We start from the raw sequence: 18,995 nt of genomic DNA, 5'->3' as shown, positions 1-18,995 counted from the left end.
GATCTGAGACTTTTAGGTTAGTGGACAAGTTAACACAGGAATGCAAATGGCGTTGGCATTAATTAATATCAGTAGAAAAACACAATTTCACTTATCAATCCTCATTTATATTCTAGATTCAGTAACATGTGTCTCTATCGCCGTACAAGGGCACGGGCCTAACCACTGAATGCCATCTTCTGCTTTGTGGAAACAATAAATATAGCCTAAAAATGAAGTGTGATGATGGTAATCTGAGGCATTTTTCCATTGTCTTTAGCCTTACTGATACGAAATTCACTCTGTCCAAAAAGAAACTCCTTTAGCATGTTTATTTCTCTTTCAATTTCGGCATATTGACCTAAAAAAGATTGCAAATTTGCCTTATTGTTGAGCCAGTTATTTGAATCTGCAATATGTTGTAGTGAAACACACCCTAGTACACAGTCTGACTATCATGAATGTGTGAATATTATAAGGCAAGCACAACACCACTGTCTGCACTTGCTTGAAAAGGAGAAAAGAAATTACAAATGAAATTGTTTAGAGAAAGTATAAATCTGTTTAATTCAATAAAATATCAAGTACAATTAAAGCATTTCCCCTTTCGATATTAAATAATTAGACTTATTTCATTCATTGGCAATACTATTACAAAGAGTTGCATCATTTCACTGCAGCAACTCTTCCCTTGACAACCATTGCTCCAGAAACACAAAATGTAGAAATCCACTCGCATGTATGTAAAATATGCACCAAAATACTGTATACACAACAATTACATCTGAGAATAAAGCTATGGTGACTTGTGAAGATTGGTGAATGATAGCGCAATCCATGCACCCACTGCTTCAGTCCCATTATTGTCCCTGTAAACTGGTGGTCGCATTCTTCACCTGTGAAGCGTACCGTTTTCAACACTTTCAGTGGATCACCTCAGGCTCTAAAGTCCATCAATAACAAGACAATCAGCCCGCAGGTCTGTGTGGAGTCTCTGCTGGAGGTTCCTAACATTGTCCGGTGGCAGAGAGCAGGTTGCGCAGGGTGGCCAGCTCTCTGGACAGCTGCTCTACACGCTTTTGTAAACGATCGTTCTCCGCAGCCAGTTCCAGCACTTTATGTTGGGTCTCCAAGTTGCGCATTTTGGCTTTGTCCCTGCTCTTCCTCACGGCGAGGTTGTTCCTCTCCCGCCTCACCCTGTACTCGTCACTGTCCTTGTCAAGGCGTTTCTTTGATTTCCCGCTGGACATTTTGCCACTGTGCGATGGTGACCTGCTTTTACCTGACGGGGCAGGTGTGCCGGGCGGGCTGGAGCAAGTCGAGGACGCGGTGGAGATGTTGCCAATACTGCCGCTGGTGGACTGGTAATGGAGGTAAGACCTCATGTCAAAACCAGACGACCCGTTCTCCATCTTCACGTCTTCCGGACTGTCGTCTCTTTCAGCGGCGGCGGCAGCAGCAGCAGCAGCAGCTCTGTAGCGGCTCCCGATGAGTTCAGGGCTGAGCACACTATCCACACGGGTCTCCTGCAGCTCAGCGTAACCCAGCGCGTAGGACTCCCTGGGGTCCCTCAAGTTGTCGCACTGATTCGTCTCCAGCTCGTTCAACAGCGAATAGTTCTTGTAGTTATGTAAAGCTGCAACTCTCTTGATTTTGCTCTCCGCCAGGAAATCTGAGAAAACGTCCCCCTGCTGCTGCTGCTGGTGGTGGTGGTGGTGGTGCGTCTGCGCCGCCAGTTGCGGGCAGTGCAAAGCTGAATCCAGGTAAACGCTGAAGTCTATCGCTCTCTCCCGCTCTTCAATGCCCAGCTCCGTCATCGAGTCGCCGAGCTTCCAGTACGAGCCGTTGCTGGTGGGACTGATAATGCTGTCTCTACTGTGGATAGCAAATCCGCCCTCGTCGTAGAAGCCGGCTACTTCCATGGATCTTAACACCCGCCGGATTACAGGAGCATGGAGGGCTGAGATGAGACGCCCAGGGAGGTTTTGGTTCAGTTGCCTCAGTTGTGAAATGGCTCTTGTGTCGGAATGCAGCTTAAAACCCCCGTGTCACTGTCTGTGACAACATGTAGGCTAGTGCAACTATTTTGCAGAGGCCGTGCTCATGGATTGGGAGGAATTGACAGGTCTTCCTGTCTCGGGGGGTTTTATCATAGCTCCTCTAGACGCGAGGGGCGTGGTTTTAACTGGGCAGGTGTGTGACGCGCAGCGAGGAGCCAACCGGACAACCTGTGCTGCTTTTGGAGGACCCTAACCCGCAATCAACTATTCGTGTTTGGACATCAAAAACCGCACTTAATCCCTTTGTTTTGTTTTGTTTTTGTGAGCCATTTGTGACAGTTTGTTGTGGTAGCCTATAGACTTTGGGCGCATCAGCAAAATAACGAGGGCAAAAGCCACTATAGTGGTTTTCACAACATAACGAAACTTAAGACAATATACAAATAAAAAGTGAAAATACAAAATAACACCAGCCTCTTTCCGAATGGGGTGAATAGCCTACTTTTAACCAGCTTATGTTGACAACACGTCCGTTCACGCCCTCTGCAGTCACATCTCATCAACTCGAAAAAAAATGGAAAAATCACACTCAGTGGCAACCATCTTCTAAGTTGATGCGTAATCAGCCTATAACGATTCTCACGAAACCATCCCTGGACCAAAACATAGCTGTTTCCCCACAACACACACAGATACTAGTTTAAACCGGACTGTTGTCGTGAGGGTTGGTGTAGGTAGCCTACTTAGTCAGCCTGGGTTATTAAGGTCCAAGACGATTTTCTATGAGACATAATGATTTTCCTCTCAGAACATTAACCCTTGTGTTGTCTTTTAGCCCTTGTGTTGTCTTCGACCATGCAACTTGTTGTACTCCCAGGTAAAAAAAGAAAATTAACCCTTTTTAGAAGCTTTTTTTTTATGTTTCCAGCGCTTTTTTTTTCTTCAAGATTCCCTTGTTTTGCGCTTTTTTCCCACTACCACCGGATTCACAACTAACATCAACTTATTAGGCTAGTTTTACACTGATTTTTTGGAATTCATAATCAATGAACCTCATTTATATGAAATTACAGCCTACCTAATTTGTTTGTTCAAAAAATCTGAAATTATGAACTATTTTGACAAATAGTTACGATTTAGTGGATAATCACAGACTGTCACAGTTTAGTCAGGATACTGTTTAGAAAGCGAGAGATTTCATAGTTTTTTCAAATGCTATTAAAATTGAATAAAACACCCAAAATTCAATGAAAGTAGTGAACTGATCCTAAATTTCCCTGCGATGAGCGTTATATGTAACCATCCGTGTTATTTTTGGGGCAATTTGATTGAAAGAGACCCAAATTTCTGATGCGGAAACTTTGAAAACGGATCCAATTTGACCCGAGAACAACAGGAGGGTTAAGAGTAAAGAACTCACAAACAAGTATTAAGAACCGGGCACGGTGATTTGGCTCCGGTGCCAAAACAGGTCTTGGTATCATAATGCACATGCTTAGTATGAGTCTCAGTGCCCACACGCTCCTCATAACTTGACTCTCAGCTCTACTTATATACACTACCATGTTTAATCAGAGCTGCGTAATGTCGATTTAATGTGGGGTCGTACTGCCATCTTGTGGTGAGCTACAATAATGTAGATAAGCGACATTCGGCTACGGAAAATATAGTGGACCCCCAGCATTATGCATGCACCAGTGTTCCAGGTTATTATGGGACTCATTAAAGTTTGTGACTTTATTTCTGTATTTTTTATTTTTGTTTTGTATACTCTGCTGTTACCTGACATTTTGACTCCATTGCCGGATTAACCTGTTAGGAGGTCCTGGTTGCAAAAAAATTGCTGTTGGAGTAGAAGTATAAAGAAGCATAAAATGGAGATACAGATAAAGTACAAGTACCTCAAAATTGTGCGTATACAGTACTTGCGTATACGTACTCAGTTACTTTATACCACTGGTCCATACTGAAAGCTGTCTGTTATTCACTTCTCTGGCTTTTAACAATACATTTGATTGTATAATCAAATGTTTTTTTATGCAAAATATGAATCTGCAAAGTAACCAATAACTCCAGCTGTCAAATACATGTGTACTGTATATTTCCCTCTGAAATGTAGTGGAGTAGAACGTATAAGGTAGCATTAATTGAAAAGACTCAAGTAAAGTAAGAGCTTCAAAATGTTACAGTACTTGAGTTCACTTATTTTGCTGTTGGGCCCTATACGGACAACCCCTCTCAATCGGTTGTGTATGTGCCCTGTCGCCTCCAAGTTTCAACTACAATGACACAGCAGATTACACATGGCCGCTTCATTATATGTCCAGAGACCCAGAAAGTAACCGGGACTCATGTGCTGGTAAAACACCACCAGGTTTTTTTAATATAGTGTTGCATTCCCTCACACTTTTTCAATTTATCAATCTATCTATCTACAAATTAGCATAACATGGAAATACTCAAGTAACGCACAAATACCTGTTTTTTTATTTTTGTTTTTAAAGATAAATGCACTTAGGCCTACTGTAGAAACGCATTCCATCACTGCAAACACTATACATACTTTAGATAGATGTATACATTTATACACTGTCTGTAAGGTCACACATTTTGTTAGCCTAGTTGTTACACGTTTAACTCAACAACACGTCTCTGACAATGGTAATAATAATTCAGCTAACGTTGACGTAATTCATTTGAAATTAACCATTAATACAAACTACAAGTACAATTATAACTGTAGAACATTTAGCCTACTTGTAATGGAGTACTGTAAGCTATGTAAATGTATTGCTAATTTAACTTAAAGCGATGATATTTAAAGTTGTGATAGAATGATTATATAGGGTATTTTACACTGTTCCTTAAGGTCTCCTAATGGGGTATGTAACATTGGTTGGGCTGAAAATTGCCCGAATGCTATTTTATTAGGCCCTTAACTACCATGTGAATATGGCTCTATTTGGAACAAGAGCTTTTCTTCCAAATATGGTATGCTCATGAATATTCAGAATGAGCTACACGCTGATTGGTTTGAGCAAACTACATAGAAACACATGGGAGACTCGACAGCAGGCCTCATATTTCAGACACTGCAAAGTTATACATTGTTTGTCGGGCTATTTCATTATTAAATTCACTTCTGAGACGTTTTATGAAAATTGATAGCTAATTGCAAATTTGGTAAGATTGTGTGTCGGAGTTCAGCCGCCGGTGCTGCCTCGCCGCCCGCCGGTGCTGCCTCGCCACCCTACCTGCCTTCCTTCACAGACCCCGGCCTGCTATGAGGTACTTGGAGCTCCGTCACGGCTGCAGCCCACAGCAGGGACTACCAACACCGCTGCTCTGACAGAGCTCCAGGGCCTTCAACTCCCCTCTTCCTGCTAGCTAAATGGCCCGTTGTGTGAGAGTGAGAGCGCCGTCAGCGAGCTTGTTACACCAGCAATCTCTTACCACATGTTACACACGTCACGCCACTTATACAAAATCTAACTAAAGGTCTTATAAAGCTAACAACGGTGTCCGATTTCAAGTTAATGAATATTTGTGAAGACAAAGTGTTTCGTTAGCTGCGACTGTCCCTTCAATCCTAGCTATGTGTAGCTACAAACCACGGATAGTTAGCTTCCTTTTCACCTTAATTCGAGTATATTTACGGTTTGAATTTCGTCACGACACTTACACATCTAACTATATGTCTTATAAACCTAACAACGGTGTCAGATTTCAAGTTAATGAATATTTGTGAATTCCAGAGGAATTCTAAGAGGAGGCTAGCTAGCTCTCATTGATAGAGCTCCATCCAGCCGCAGGCACTATCAATGAGACTCACGGACAAGCGGCGTTTATTTCCCCAATCGTTTGTTTAAATAACTCAACACATTATAATTACACACATTAAAAGAGTAACTGGAACCTGTGGTAAGAGAGTGCTGGCGTAACAAGCTCGCTGACCGCGCTCTCACTCACATACACCGGGCATTTAGCTAGCAGGAAGAGGGGAGTTGGAGGCCCTGGAGCTGTGTCAGAGCAGCGGCGTTTCGTAGTCCATTAGCCCAAAACGGTGACTTTGCGCGGGTATGGAGTGCTGTGGGTTGCCAGCCGTGACTGAGCTCCATCTACCTCACAGCAGGCCGGGGTCTGTGAAGGAAGGCAGGCCAGGCGGCGAGGCAGCTACACAGGCAGCACCGGCATCTGAACTCCGACACACAGTCTGACAAAATTTGCAATTAGACATACATTTTCGTAAAACGGCCCGTATTTGACCTCTACATAGTTGATTTCTCGCATAAAAAAGTCTCAGAAGTGAATTTAATGGTAAAATAGCATTTGAACAATGTATACAATTTCTGAGATCTGCACAACCTAGATTCAGAAGACTAACTGATCTCAGGTCAGTTGTGTAGCCTATGCAAATGTTGGGGCATGACAAAGAGAGAGACTAGAGCCAAATGAGGAGGAGCCGCAATAGTTGACGTCAACTATTGGGCTCGTTGAGATTCGCCCGTTTTCAGAGGCAGTTTCAAATAGTGAGATTTGCAGAGAAAAGAGGTGTCAATGGGATTTAGAGGTTCTATGTATGTCCTAGTTACCCACTAAACTGTCATTATTCAACTATGACAAGGTAAAATCAGTTTTGCATTCTATCACCCCTTTAACAATTGCTGAACAGTAGCAACAAGTGGCAATTATGGGGGTTAGCCAATTAGCATTAACGCTAGCTAATAACACTATTAAGAACTGGTCATACCAAGTGAGGCTGTAGCAGCGAACCCCCCAACTGTATTGAATTGAGCGTTTTAATGCTTATGAATTTAACTTTAAATATGCTTTCAAAGTTACATCAATTCGCTTTAAGTAGACTGAGTAACGTTATTGCTGAGCCGTTACGCCTCACCGAGTGATTTGCTGTCAAACCTTTCCATAGCTGAAGCTGTAGCATCACAGTATGTGATGGATGGCAGATGTCGCTGAAACTCCTGCTCCGGATGTTTCATATCATACAGAGCATAACTAGAGAGAGAGAGAGAGAGAGAGAGAGAGAGAGAGAGAGAGAGAGAGAGAGCTCCATCTACTGTTTACAGTACCAGACTCTATGGTAACGTTACATCCACGAGAGGGAGAGCAGAGCGGGTAGCCTGGTGGGGTTATGAAACTGATAAAGAAGGAAGAGTCATACGTCATAAGAAGTTTGCATTGGTGCCAGACTTTGGTTCACCAAAAACAAGGAATATCTCCCAAATTAATGTAGGACATCTCAACAGAGATATGTCTGACCCTACAATTCGGTGATTAGCGGCGCCTCCTGACAATAATGGGAAACATAGTGGATAAAGCTGGCTAACATACGTCATAATTAACGGTTGAAAGGCTCGTAAGTTGATAACAAAGCTGCTCTATTACCATCAAATTGTGTAGAATGCTACAGGCTTGGCACTATTGACGTATGTGATTCGTAATGACTCTTCCTTCTTTCTAGTTTCCTTGGGTGAGGTCAGGAAATCGGTCTCTCCGCTCTCAAACCCCCATTGGTCACTCGGCTATCCAGGGGAACATTTGCCGTCCCGTGATTGGCAGCTGCGCTCAACGACTTGCACTTGATTGGTTGAAAACGTTACGCTGTCTGTGGGCTGAGAACTTGATGATTCTGTTGGTTCCTGACTGAAATTAGAGAGATTGAAGGGGCTGGGCCCACAGTAGCGAAATGGCGAGAACGGTTAACGAGAGCGGGTGTGGAGAAGAAACACAGAGCCAGGAGCCGCAGGGACCGGGCCTGGGTTCGGCCAGATGGGGTCCACAACACGCCGGTGCCCGAGAACTGGCAAATTTATACTCACCAGGTGAGTCGATCCCCTTAGCAGCTCTGTCTGCTTGTTAACTCGGTTCAAGTGTCCACGAGTGGTGTGACACAACGACAGTCTTTACAGTATAGCGTAGTTACCAAAACACAAACAGAAAACAACTACCATAAACCACTTAACTGCTACAGTTAAATGACACATTAAGACCGTTGTTGTTACACAACATGAATCATGTGAGCTTGAATTTGTGTTTGAGTCGCTGTTGTTCTCTGACATTTCTAGCAATGGCAGAGGTTACAAGAATCCATCGCTTTAGCTTTAGGCTCAGACGCCCCATTTGTCTATGGCGATGTTGTGACCTTTCATAACAGTGTTGTTTGTCGGGCAGTCCACATGCTGTAACTCAGAGGGCAACGCAAAACCAAAAACTAATGGTTGAGATAGTTCTGAGATCTTGGCCAGTCCACTGTGCTAGTCCTTCCATCATTCATACCATTTAAACTTGAGCACCATAAGTTAGAGGCCTTCACGCCCATTGTTCAAATACTTAATGTCTTTTGACCTCCTTGCATCAGTTGAGGATCTGACAGCTTTGGCTAGCTATGGTGTTCAGACTTCTGCCTGCCAGTAGGGTTTGTTAGCCAGTAGGACTGTGTAAGCTCTAGTTTTGATTATACAGTGTCCTATCATTTTCAGATGCTATGGGTTGTTGACATAATGTGAACATTGTGCTTTATAAGAACTGCCGCTCAAGTCTTTGTGTTGAATCATACTGATATGTCTGCTCGTGTTTTTCTTTAAGGCAAAAGATGTCAGGAATGGGTGAGTGTCATCCTCTGCTTCTCTCTCATGGCCTTCAATTTCATTCACCTTCTTGCCAATTTCCACCTGGGACATCTGTGGTACATCCTGTTGAGTGTTGGTAAGTACTGACTGAAACATTCTATAGTGTTCTGTTGTTGTATTGTCACTGGTTGGTGCATTCTGTTTCTTTAGAGCTGCAATCTAAACAAAGTGTTGGCTGTTCTCTCTGTATTTGAATGTTTTTCTCATCCTTCTTCTGTGCTTTTCTCCTCCTCAGTGGCAGGAATACTTACCGCAGACTTTGCGTCAGGACTTGTTCACTGGGGGGCTGATACATGGGGATCAGTGGATCTGCCCATCTTTGGGAAGGTAAGGTATCCATTGTTTGTACTCTTAAATAATCGGTTTTTGAAAGGAACCTGTTCCTGCATCCAGTTTGCCTTTTCTTGTTTTTCAGGCTTTTATACGACCATTTAGAGAGCACCACATCGATCCCACAGCCATTACCCGTCACGACTTCATTGAGACCAATGGTGACAACTGCATGCTTACCGTAGTCCCTCTAGCAAACATGGCCTTCAGCTTCCTCACCCTCACCCCCCGTGAGTTTTGTATCAACAAACCGAGTGTGACATTTCCTTCTGTCTGATTTTCCAAACGGTTGCTTCAAAAATGACCATGTACAGGGAAAAGAAACGCACCAAACAAATACGTTTCTGTCTCCTTTTTTGCAGAGGAGATTTACCGTATCTACCCCTGGTTCTGCTACTTGTTCGCACTAGGCGTCTTTGTGACCCTAACTAACCAGATTCACAAGTGGTCGCACACGTATTTCGGCCTGCCTCGTTGGGTGGTGTTCCTGCAGGACTTCCACATGATCCTTCCCCGCAAGCACCACCGCATCCATCACGTCTCCCCTCATGAGACCTACTTCTGCATCACCACAGGTTTGTCTTTCTTATAGGGATTAGAGATGAAAATCAAGCCTGTACATAGTGTTTTAAAGATGGAATCTCAGTTCATGGGATGAGAGATTTTTCATTGAGCTTTGTCTCTCCAGGTTGGCTGAACTACCCTCTGGAGAAGATGGGTTTCTGGAAGAACCTGGAGGATCTTATCCAGGGTGTGACGGGAGAGAAGCCCAGGGCGGACGACCTGAAATGGGCTCAAAAAGTGAAGTAACGCCGCAGGCTACCTGCACCCTACCTCAGAAGATGCGGGCTCCGTCCGGGCTTCTCATCCCCTTTTTTTGCCTCACACAGACTGTAATCCATAGAAAGCAAAACTAACAAACACTTTCTGATGCCATAGCTTTAAGTCTTGCACATTGTGTCTGTTTTTCAAGAGGAGGGCTCTGTTGATGGAACTTTTCATTACTCCCTCGTGGAGATCATCGTTTCACAATTGCAATATATCCTAAACTCTTCGTATGTCTAACACAAATAATAACTTTTTTTGAGTTGATTTCCAAATAGAGAGAAGGTATGATCAGATATGTTATGGTCAGATACAGATAATTTGAAATTCGCTTTCCAAGAAGATTAAAAGATTTCCCTCACGTCAGAAAATTCAAACAAGCCCAGCAAAGAACACTTGAAAGAGTGAACACTCCCTTTCCACTCCGGAGACAAAACTGTTCATTTTCAGAGTGGATGAACCACGTTATATTTAGCACTGCTTTTCTGGATAAGTCTTTGTATTTCCACCTCATCAAGGGTCTTCTTGATCTGCAAGTAATGGCATTAGATTTAGGCCGTGGTAAGTAGTGGAGCTGGGGTGATATGGTATTTTTGGATGCTTTATCAATGTTGATAGCTAAAGAACAAAATGTTCTGTTACTGTAACATTTGTTGATTTCTTGCACATTTGGGTTCAGCTACTGTTTTTTTTTTTTTAAAGATGGGTGATGACAATATTTAATAGTTTAGTCATGAATTTATCAATCTGAGACAATGACTACAGTTGCAGTGGAAGAGTCAATGCTACTATCATCCCTCCAGAATGCTAAATGACAGATCTGACCGCTCAGAGACGGGTTTAGTTTAGACAAACCAAAAACAAGCCAAATTGCTCATATTGCTGTTGGATTCTAAGCTTGCATTTTGATTGGAATTTGTCATGTTATCTGACCATTGAAACAGTTTGCATTTATATATTTGATGATAGTGGATACACAGAAGATGAGTAATTTGATCTAAAAAAGTGACATTGACGTGTGTAACTGTAGTCAGCGTTGATGCTTGGCCATTAGAAAATCTGGGCAAATACACATGTATCATGCTGTTGTTTCGCTGAGTCACTCCGGCCCGACTAACTAGTCTTTTCAGATGATCATGTCTTCTGTCAAAAGCCTTTTTAGTTTGTTTTTTTTTAGACCTTTTTATTTGTATAGGACAGCTTAGACTTGAAAGGGGGGGGGGAGAGAAGGGGAATGACATGTGGCAAAGGGCCGCAGGTCGTACGTGAACCCGTGTTGAGAAGTAAACCTCTATACATGGGCGCCCGCTCTACCAGGTGAGCTAACCAGGCGCTCACCTTTTAAGTTTTTATTTGACTCCTGATGAACAGACAGTTTGGCAGGAAAGAGGCAAATGGATTTTGGTCAAGCTGCCTTACGTACGGACTACAGATGCAGTACTTTTGTCTTCTTTTTTTTGTTAATTTGTGTCATTTGCTGCACTTCTTTGTGTCGCTGCAACGTTAATTCTGTCTTTCTGGGATTTGTGTCTCAGTTAATTAGATACAGATACTCTGAAGTTATGTGCCAACAGTCCAGGAAGGAAGGCTCCAGATGAGATTATGTAATTGATTGATTGGTTGAAAGTTTTTTTAATGTAATTTGTAAATGTATTGTACAGCCAATAACTATGCAGTGTAATAAGAGGCCCTTAACCATACGTCTTAACTCCTCTGATTAGGTTAAAATGCCTTTCTTTTTCTACTAGTTTGACACATATTTGCTATTTTAAGTTGGAAAACCGGAGCTTAAAACAATTGGCTACTTAAACCGCATGACTAAATTACTTCTACTAATTAAGCTGTGACTTACACAGACGTAAGAATGCATGCATGCATACAGCATGAAAGTAATTGTGCTGCTTTCAAAAGATGACCCCAAATTTTGACCAAATATTCCCAGATTTGAACTTTGAAAATGTTCTCTAATAAATCCTAGATTTTCAGGTGTAAATTGAAGGAGCTAATCTTGCTGTTCAGCTGGGTTGATCAGGTTAAAGGTTGAATTAGTGAGCTTCTGATGTTGTACTAGACAATGTATTGATAGTATATATTTTTATTAAAGTAAAAGTTCCTTTTTGAAGCCAAAATTATGCTTTATATGATGTAATATTTCAGCTTTTGAATCCTTCATACTTGATTATATACAATTATTCGCCATAGGTCAGCAGCAGAAGTACACTGCAGATTGTGTAGTGCTTGTAGAGTATTGTGAGAAGCCGTCTCGTATGCGATAGGTAGTGTAATACATGATGGTAAATAGATGCCACTATGTGTCACTGCGTCAAAGTTTAAGGCCTGTGTAGAAGTTCTACTCCTGAAGTTCATTTTGATCAGTTTTAGGCAAAATATAGTTTGGACACTGCTAACTTTAAACAACTTATTTTATGAATGGGAGTTTCTGCGTTGTTGGCCCTGTTGGATGATTAAAAAAAAAAAAAAAAAAAAAAAAAAAAAAGAAGAATGGATTTAAATTACTATAATGCCATAATTAGTTTGGAGATTGACAAAACTAGACAATCCAATAACTTGGAGACAGACTTGCTATAATCGCTATTTGTTATAGTTAGGAGTCTGGTTGTGACTATAGATCTAACATGCATTAACTTATTCTTCATGTATTCTCCAGATGATCTCAGGATTGTGGTTAGAGTGATTTCAATAGGTTATTATGAATTTGTGAATAAAAGAAAACCCCCTCTCCATTAGTGAAGTTGAGGCCCTTATCTAATAGATAAAAGTTTATAAGTCAGTTGTTTTCATTAGATTCTGTTGGCCGAATGATTTTAAATGCATTACAGGTTCTATTGTAGCCATATGTCAGTACAGTTAACCTGGCCTCATGTTATTGAGGTAGAATTTGTGATTAATCTGTGATAGTTTTTTTGCTGTTTTAGAGACAGATAGTGGATTTGAAGGGTATTTTGTGACAATGTGTGGTTAACTAAATATTTTTCCACTGGAAATTTGTAAAAGCAAATTAACTTGTTGGTATGTGGGGTGGGCATTCGGTGGTAACTTTCAACATGCTGTGTTGAAATCACTTTTGTAATGATCGTTTTAGACTTTTTATTGAATTGCCTTATCCTCTCCCTGATTGATTTACTTTAAATCTCGACAGCGACATGGGAAAGCAATTTATTGACTGACTGAATTGCCCTTCACTTGTCTCTTACTTGTTCTGAGTCGAGGCCCATATGGATGGTGTAGTTGGTTGTGTATGCTGGTGGTGATGGAGTTTTAGATATCAGAATAATGCCTTGATGCCTTTTTGTTGTCTTCCATTTGGGAGACTTGCAATGTATATATTAAACTGTATTTATAAATAAATGGTTGCTAATTACTGCTTGTTCTCTGATTCTTGCACTGTTTTTTACTTTTTAATCACCTTACATTTGCAATACCTCTAATAGCACATACTCTATAGTGACATCTCTCTGTAGTAGTTCCGGTGGCTAGACTATCACTTCACTACTGCGATTCTTTCTTGTTTTTAGATTAAAAATGTAGCTATACTCTCTGGATTACTGTCCCGTGCATTACATCGTCTTTTTTTTATCATTAAAACTCAACTTCAAACAACTGACCTATGGGACATAATTGCAAAATCATGGCATAATTATGAATATTCTGTATTAACCATGCACTCTCAGACCTATGCTTCAGATTTAATAGCCTACTGTACTTACATATCTATATACAACCCCACCTAGACTGATCCCTTCCAATAACCTGTTTATATTTTATAATCCATACTGTTAACCTGATTTTGGCATTGTGTATATTTAGGATTTGCACCTTTTATTGTTGTATCAGACTCTTATATTTGCACTTTAATACTGTTTTCACTCTGTATTGCAACTCCTGCACAGCAATTTCCCTCCGAATAAAAAAAGTTTTATCTTATAATTATGCTACATGTTCTTTTGATTGTTACTTTCTTCTTGCTCTGCCTGCATAATCTCTTGTTTTAGCTTACAAGTAGTCTTTTTCAAGGAAGACATGTTGACATCACAGTAACAAAACTGATTAACACATACGTCATAAATGTTATTCGTAGTAACACATGCTCTTTTCCCACTATAAGTCAATAGGACTGCTATAGAAAAGGCCTATAAGCTATTATGTAATGTGCTGACACCTTCTCCTTTAGGCCTATTTAAGCCAGCCAGCCACTGATTTTCCTGGTTTTGGTTTGTTTATACTTATTTATCTAATTAGTTAGAGTTTGTGTATTTCAAATAAACAAACGTATAGCCTAACTAGGTAGTTATAGTTTGTGTATTTCAAATAAAACACTTGAACTTGGCTTGTCTACCTTTTTTCTTCACACACTTTGAGATGTTTTCTGAAAATAGTGAACAGTTAAATCCTTATACACTATTCAATGTATTTAAATTGAGCTTCTAACCACATAAACTCTATTGCTGTTAGTTGGCCACTAATGGACGCGACGCTCTGCGTTTCTTCAACGCGCACGCACCATTGTCCATGGTCCACAATGGCAAAACTACGTGCGCGCTCCTGCTGTGTAGCGACAAGATGGCGGTCGCCGCCGGATTAGGTAAATGTACGAAGAAATATATCATTATTAGAAGCTGAATAATCGTCTGAATTAATTGTCATGTTGTAGCTATCAAGTTTCGTAAGGAGGTTGAATATCTACTGACGCGCCTGCTGTGTGAAAAAAACGCAATCTAACGTAAAGCCTGGAGCTTCTGAAGGGAATGAATAGGAAACGATGCTATAAGCTAACGTTAAGCTAACGTAACTTAACTTATATAGAAGGGCTACGAGATGCACTATGGCGGCCGAAATGGAATTTCATGTCGTTTAATAGCCATTTAATATCCGTCATCTGCGTATATAACATTGTGTAAATTGTTGGCTTTCATTTTATAACGTAATTTAGCATGGCGATGTTAATAGTTTCTACTGCCGATGCCAGTGAACCGCCCGGGTAATGTATTACTACCTATCTGCGATATAAAAATAATAATAATGTTAGTTACTGACTCTGAAAACGTTTGTGTCTCAAACCGTGTCATTGACCTTACATGTTATCAATAGATGTTGGTGCATCGACATTCAGCCTTCGTGCATGTTTGAACTGTAACTGTTTTAGCGTCAACAATGACGGTACGTTTTTCTGAGACTTCCAGCTAATCAAGAAAACCGGTTGAGTTTCAACGAAGGGCTCGCGACGTGATCTGAGCTAAAACTGCTGCACCATCTGTCTTTGTTAGCGTGGCTCCGTTAACGGCGCAGCACCACCATAGCTCACTGCAGAGGCCAAATGATGCAGCATCGTCGAAGCCAGATGCTAAATTTGAGGACATGAATAGCGTCAACCAAAGGGGTGATGAAATCAACTAAGGCACACCTTATTTTCCGTGTTTCCTTGTTTGTGTCTGAATGAGTCCAGCTCACCAGCCCATACCTTTTTTTTTTTTTTATAACCGCAAGTCATTGGGCAGATTTGGCAGATTTACAATGGTCGCCAGACGGTACATAAATCCACTTGTCGTGTTGGAAGTGTGCATGTGTGAGCATAACAGTCTTACTTTGGTGTGTTTTGTCCACAAACAGGCGTTAAAGTCCCTCGCAATTTCCGGCTCCTGGAAGAGCTGGAGGAAGGCCAGAAAGGTGTGGGAGATGGAACAGTGAGCTGGGGTCTGGAGGACGATGAAGACATGACCTTAACACGGTGGAGAGGGGTGATTCTTGGCCCTCCAAGGGTGAGGGGTGACACTTCTTAACACTTAAATGAGGACTGTGCAATAAGCATTGAAGAGGTTAACAGACGGTCATGTTAGTGCTCCAAAATCGACGAATGATGCGGCATTAGTTGTGAAAGTGAATTTGAGACACAATGAAACACCTTGGTAAAGATAAAATCTTACATATAATATCATACAAATGCAACAGGTAGCACAGAAAACACAGTATTCAGTGTACATAGCTGAATGATTTTAATTCCTTTTTGAAAATTAACAGTTTAGCATTGATTTTTTTTTTTAGATGCTAAATATAAGAATGACTTATATGTTTGCTGAGGAAATTACTTGAACATGTTTAGAGTTTTCTATAGTTTTGGTTGACTGCCTTTGGAGGCTAGGTTAGTGCAAGTGCAGCTCAATATGCATCCGTAATGCGTAGAACTAGAAGACACCTAGAACTTAGAAACATACCTCAAGGACCTTTTATCAGAGGACTGTGGACGTTAACGTATGTCAGACTACAGCTGGCTCGGCCAACACATTTATAGTTGCTATGGAAATGGGTATAAATATGGACATTTTTAACCGTCATAACCAGAATTTGGGGTGTTTTCTCCCATGGATTTCACATTGATGGTATTGTTGAATACATTGAACATTGTGTGCTTGTGTTGACTCATCTCTCCCTACCTCTCTGTCTGCAGACGAGCTATGAAAACAGGATGTACAATCTGAAGGTTGAATGTGGGCCAGAATACCCAGAGTCACCACCGTTTGTCAGATTTGTGACAAAGATAAACTTGAATGGCGTGCACACCTCCAACGGTGTGGTATGTAAATCTTCTAACCCAGTTCCTATTCTAGCTTGATTACCTAATTTAGGAAGCCCCAGCCGTCAGCGGTATTTCTTTTTTTTTTTTTTATGGGAAATGCTGTTGAGCCCATTCCTGCTACACTGATGGATGCATTTGGAGAAAGAACATAATTGGACTCATGTATATTTTCTAATATCAAAAGATTATGTGCATGCAGCATGTTATCACGTTAGTGGAATGTATAAAAAAAAAAGGTAAAGGTGTCGTGCCTGCTCTGTAGATGGGTCAGTGCAGATAAGCATGTTCCTGTTCTAAGTGCATGCTTAAGTGCATGCTTGATCTGCCAGCTAATGCAACCATTGCATTATTTCTGGCACAAGAAGAGATGTAGTGCTTCTACATAATCATTTAGACATTTTAGGGTGCTTTCACAAAGCAGTTTAGTCCAAATCTAATTATTGGTTACCTAAAAACATATCTGGACCAAGAAACTATACAGAATGGCTTTAGATTGATTTCACTCAAACGGTTTATCTATTATTTTTGATTCTGATCTAGAATGTGTGCTTGTTTTTTCACTCCCTTTTAGTTGTTCAAATATGGCAACGCCCGACCATTTATTGTTCTCCATTTTCCTAGCTTCTGTCATAATAAGCTTACTTAAACATACCACAGATCGATGACAGTCGAACTCAGGATTGGACTTAAACAAAAAAACAAAAAAGCTAATGTGAAAACTTGCCTAAACATAAAGAAAGTCACCTGTGATCACATTTCGCATGATATCATAAAATATCTTTTATCTACATTCAGGAAGGTAAAATTTAACATACGGCACATTCTAGATAAGTTTGTGATTTTTGAATCCATCCACACACTCATCCTTACTTGTTCTCTGTCCTCCAGGTTGACATGCATGCAGTGACTGCACTGGCCAAGTGGCAGAACTCCTACAGTATCCGGATGGTGCTGCTGGAGCTGCGAAGGCTCATGACCTGCAAGGAGAACATGAAGCTTCCTCAGCCACCCGAGGGCCAGATCTACAGCAACTGAGCCCCTGCTACTTTTGCCTCCATATTTTTCTCCCTTCCCTCCCCCAATTCCCAACTCTTCTGTTTTGCTTTTCATCCCTTTATCCCCATCCTCTCCGCCATCCTCTTCAACCTCTTGCCAACACCTTGCTGTGAGCACACACAGAGCAGAGTACTTTTACAATTATTACTTATTACAGATACATGCAAACATACGTACACACACACACACACACACACACAATCACAATAACGGACAAATGCAAATCTACATACACATATATCTTTATACACACACTTATTAGCGTTCATGAGTCATTCCAGGCCCTCCCCTCCCTCTCCCATCACTGGAGCTCTGGGTGGACTCAATGTGACAAGTCCTCAGTCCACACCAGATACGATCATTCGAATACTGTACTGTTACTAATCTTTTTTTTTTTATTATTTGTTTAAAAAAAAAAAAATGCAGATTGTACAATAACATAAATAATCTTATTGAGTGTACCTCCTCTGTGTGTTGCCTTTTTGTAACATTAAAAAACGGCCACTTAACATTAACGCACATAGTTCACTAAACATACTGTTAGTTATTAGATAATCTTCAAGGTGTACAAATAAAGAAAACCCAAATGCATTCAACTTGGCAAATAATGTGAAGTATGTATTGTCATGTGGCCAGATGTCTAATGAAATATTTTCCTCCGTGTGTGATTGCACAGAATAAATGTTCTCACGCAGTCCTGTTGTAAATGCATGACTGCAGCTCAGCAAGGTGCCTGGAAGTGATCACCTTTTGTCACACATGGCTTTTTTTTTTTCTTCTATGTAAGAATTGTCCAAAGTGAACATTGTGTATCTATACCACTATATCTGATTATAATATGCATAGTAGCATAGTATACAAGTCTACTGTAGGTCTGCAGAAGTCCCAGTTTTAAACCGTGCTTGACAATATAGAAGTGAAATCAGCTACCTCTTTTGGTCCTGTGTAACGTCAGAGGAGTTCATCTGACTTGTGAAACTGTATTTGCTACTCCATGTGAAAATTTGTTTAACTTTCGCCACTTCTTTCATAAAACTTAATTCATGCTTTTCATGCATTTGTGTCGTTGTAGATCACTACGTGTTAGTCATGAAAGTTTATATAGAGCACTTCTATAGAACTTATCTTACATGCAGCGTTCATTTACATAACTTCTTCTCTGTGACCCTCAGATTCAGCAGAAGCACTCCGAGACCACTCACTTTCTTCTCTAGAGTTAAATGAGAAGGTTGATATCACTCTAATGTCTATAAAGTAGATATAAAGCTAACTTCAGTGGTGGTTCTAGACCATTTCAAATGGAGGAGCCAGGCTTGGACCACATGCCATTTTAGGGGTGTAACTAATGTCAAACAAATGTAGTGGAGTAGTAAAAACTACAATATTTCACGCTGAAATTTAGTGGAGTAGAATTATAAGGTAGCATAACATTTAAATATTCAAGTGTCACACAATCCCTGGCTGTTAGCAGACAGGGTGAATATCTCCCTGATCATTCCTGACAGCAAAGGCCAGTTGAGTTACTTACTTGTACTTAGTGTCTTTCTACATAGATAAAGCCGGTGA

The 18,995-nt window shown here is 40.8% G+C and overlaps 3 protein-coding genes across 5 annotated transcripts; 2 read left to right on the top strand and 1 right to left on the bottom strand.

The window, feature by feature from the left end:
- Window positions 1-297: 297 nt before the first annotated feature.
- On the bottom strand, window positions 298-2,118 carry cebpb (CCAAT enhancer binding protein beta). Its single transcript, XM_039800846.1, has one exon. It carries the CDS (start codon window positions 1,899-1,901, stop codon window positions 987-989), a length of 915 nt encoding a protein of 304 aa, XP_039656780.1. The 5' UTR covers window positions 1,902-2,118; the 3' UTR covers window positions 298-986.
- A 5,509-nt stretch (window positions 2,119-7,627) lies between these two features.
- Window positions 7,628-11,903, top strand: peds1 (plasmanylethanolamine desaturase 1). Its single transcript, XM_039800847.1, has 6 exons — window positions 7,628-7,819; window positions 8,583-8,702; window positions 8,862-8,953; window positions 9,042-9,186; window positions 9,319-9,531; window positions 9,645-11,903. Exons 1-6 carry the CDS (start codon window positions 7,684-7,686, stop codon window positions 9,764-9,766), a joined length of 828 nt encoding a protein of 275 aa, XP_039656781.1. The 5' UTR covers window positions 7,628-7,683; the 3' UTR covers window positions 9,767-11,903.
- Window positions 11,904-14,265: 2,362 nt separating this feature from the next.
- LOC120559253 (ubiquitin-conjugating enzyme E2 variant 1-like) lies at window positions 14,266-18,482 on the top strand. Of its 3 annotated transcripts, none has more exons than XM_039800849.1 (4): window positions 14,266-14,384; window positions 15,410-15,558; window positions 16,245-16,370; window positions 17,262-18,482. In XM_039800849.1, exons 1-4 carry the CDS (start codon window positions 14,312-14,314, stop codon window positions 17,406-17,408), a joined length of 495 nt encoding a protein of 164 aa, XP_039656783.1. In that variant the 5' UTR covers window positions 14,266-14,311; the 3' UTR covers window positions 17,409-18,482. The 3 variants fall into 3 exon arrangements, with proteins under 3 accessions (XP_039656783.1, XP_039656782.1, XP_039656784.1); XM_039800848.1 differs by having other exon boundaries at window positions 14,266-14,390; XM_039800850.1 differs by lacking the exon at window positions 14,266-14,384 and adding an exon at window positions 15,143-15,179.
- The last annotated feature ends 513 nt before the right edge of the window (window positions 18,483-18,995 follow it).

The sequence above is a fragment of the Perca fluviatilis genome, chromosome 5 (genome assembly GCF_010015445.1).
Source record: "Perca fluviatilis chromosome 5, GENO_Pfluv_1.0, whole genome shotgun sequence".
Lineage (NCBI taxonomy): Eukaryota > Metazoa > Chordata > Actinopteri > Perciformes > Percidae > Perca > Perca fluviatilis.
The sequence above is the reverse complement of the archived record's forward strand: the minus strand, read 5'-3'. Positions and strand labels throughout refer to the sequence as shown.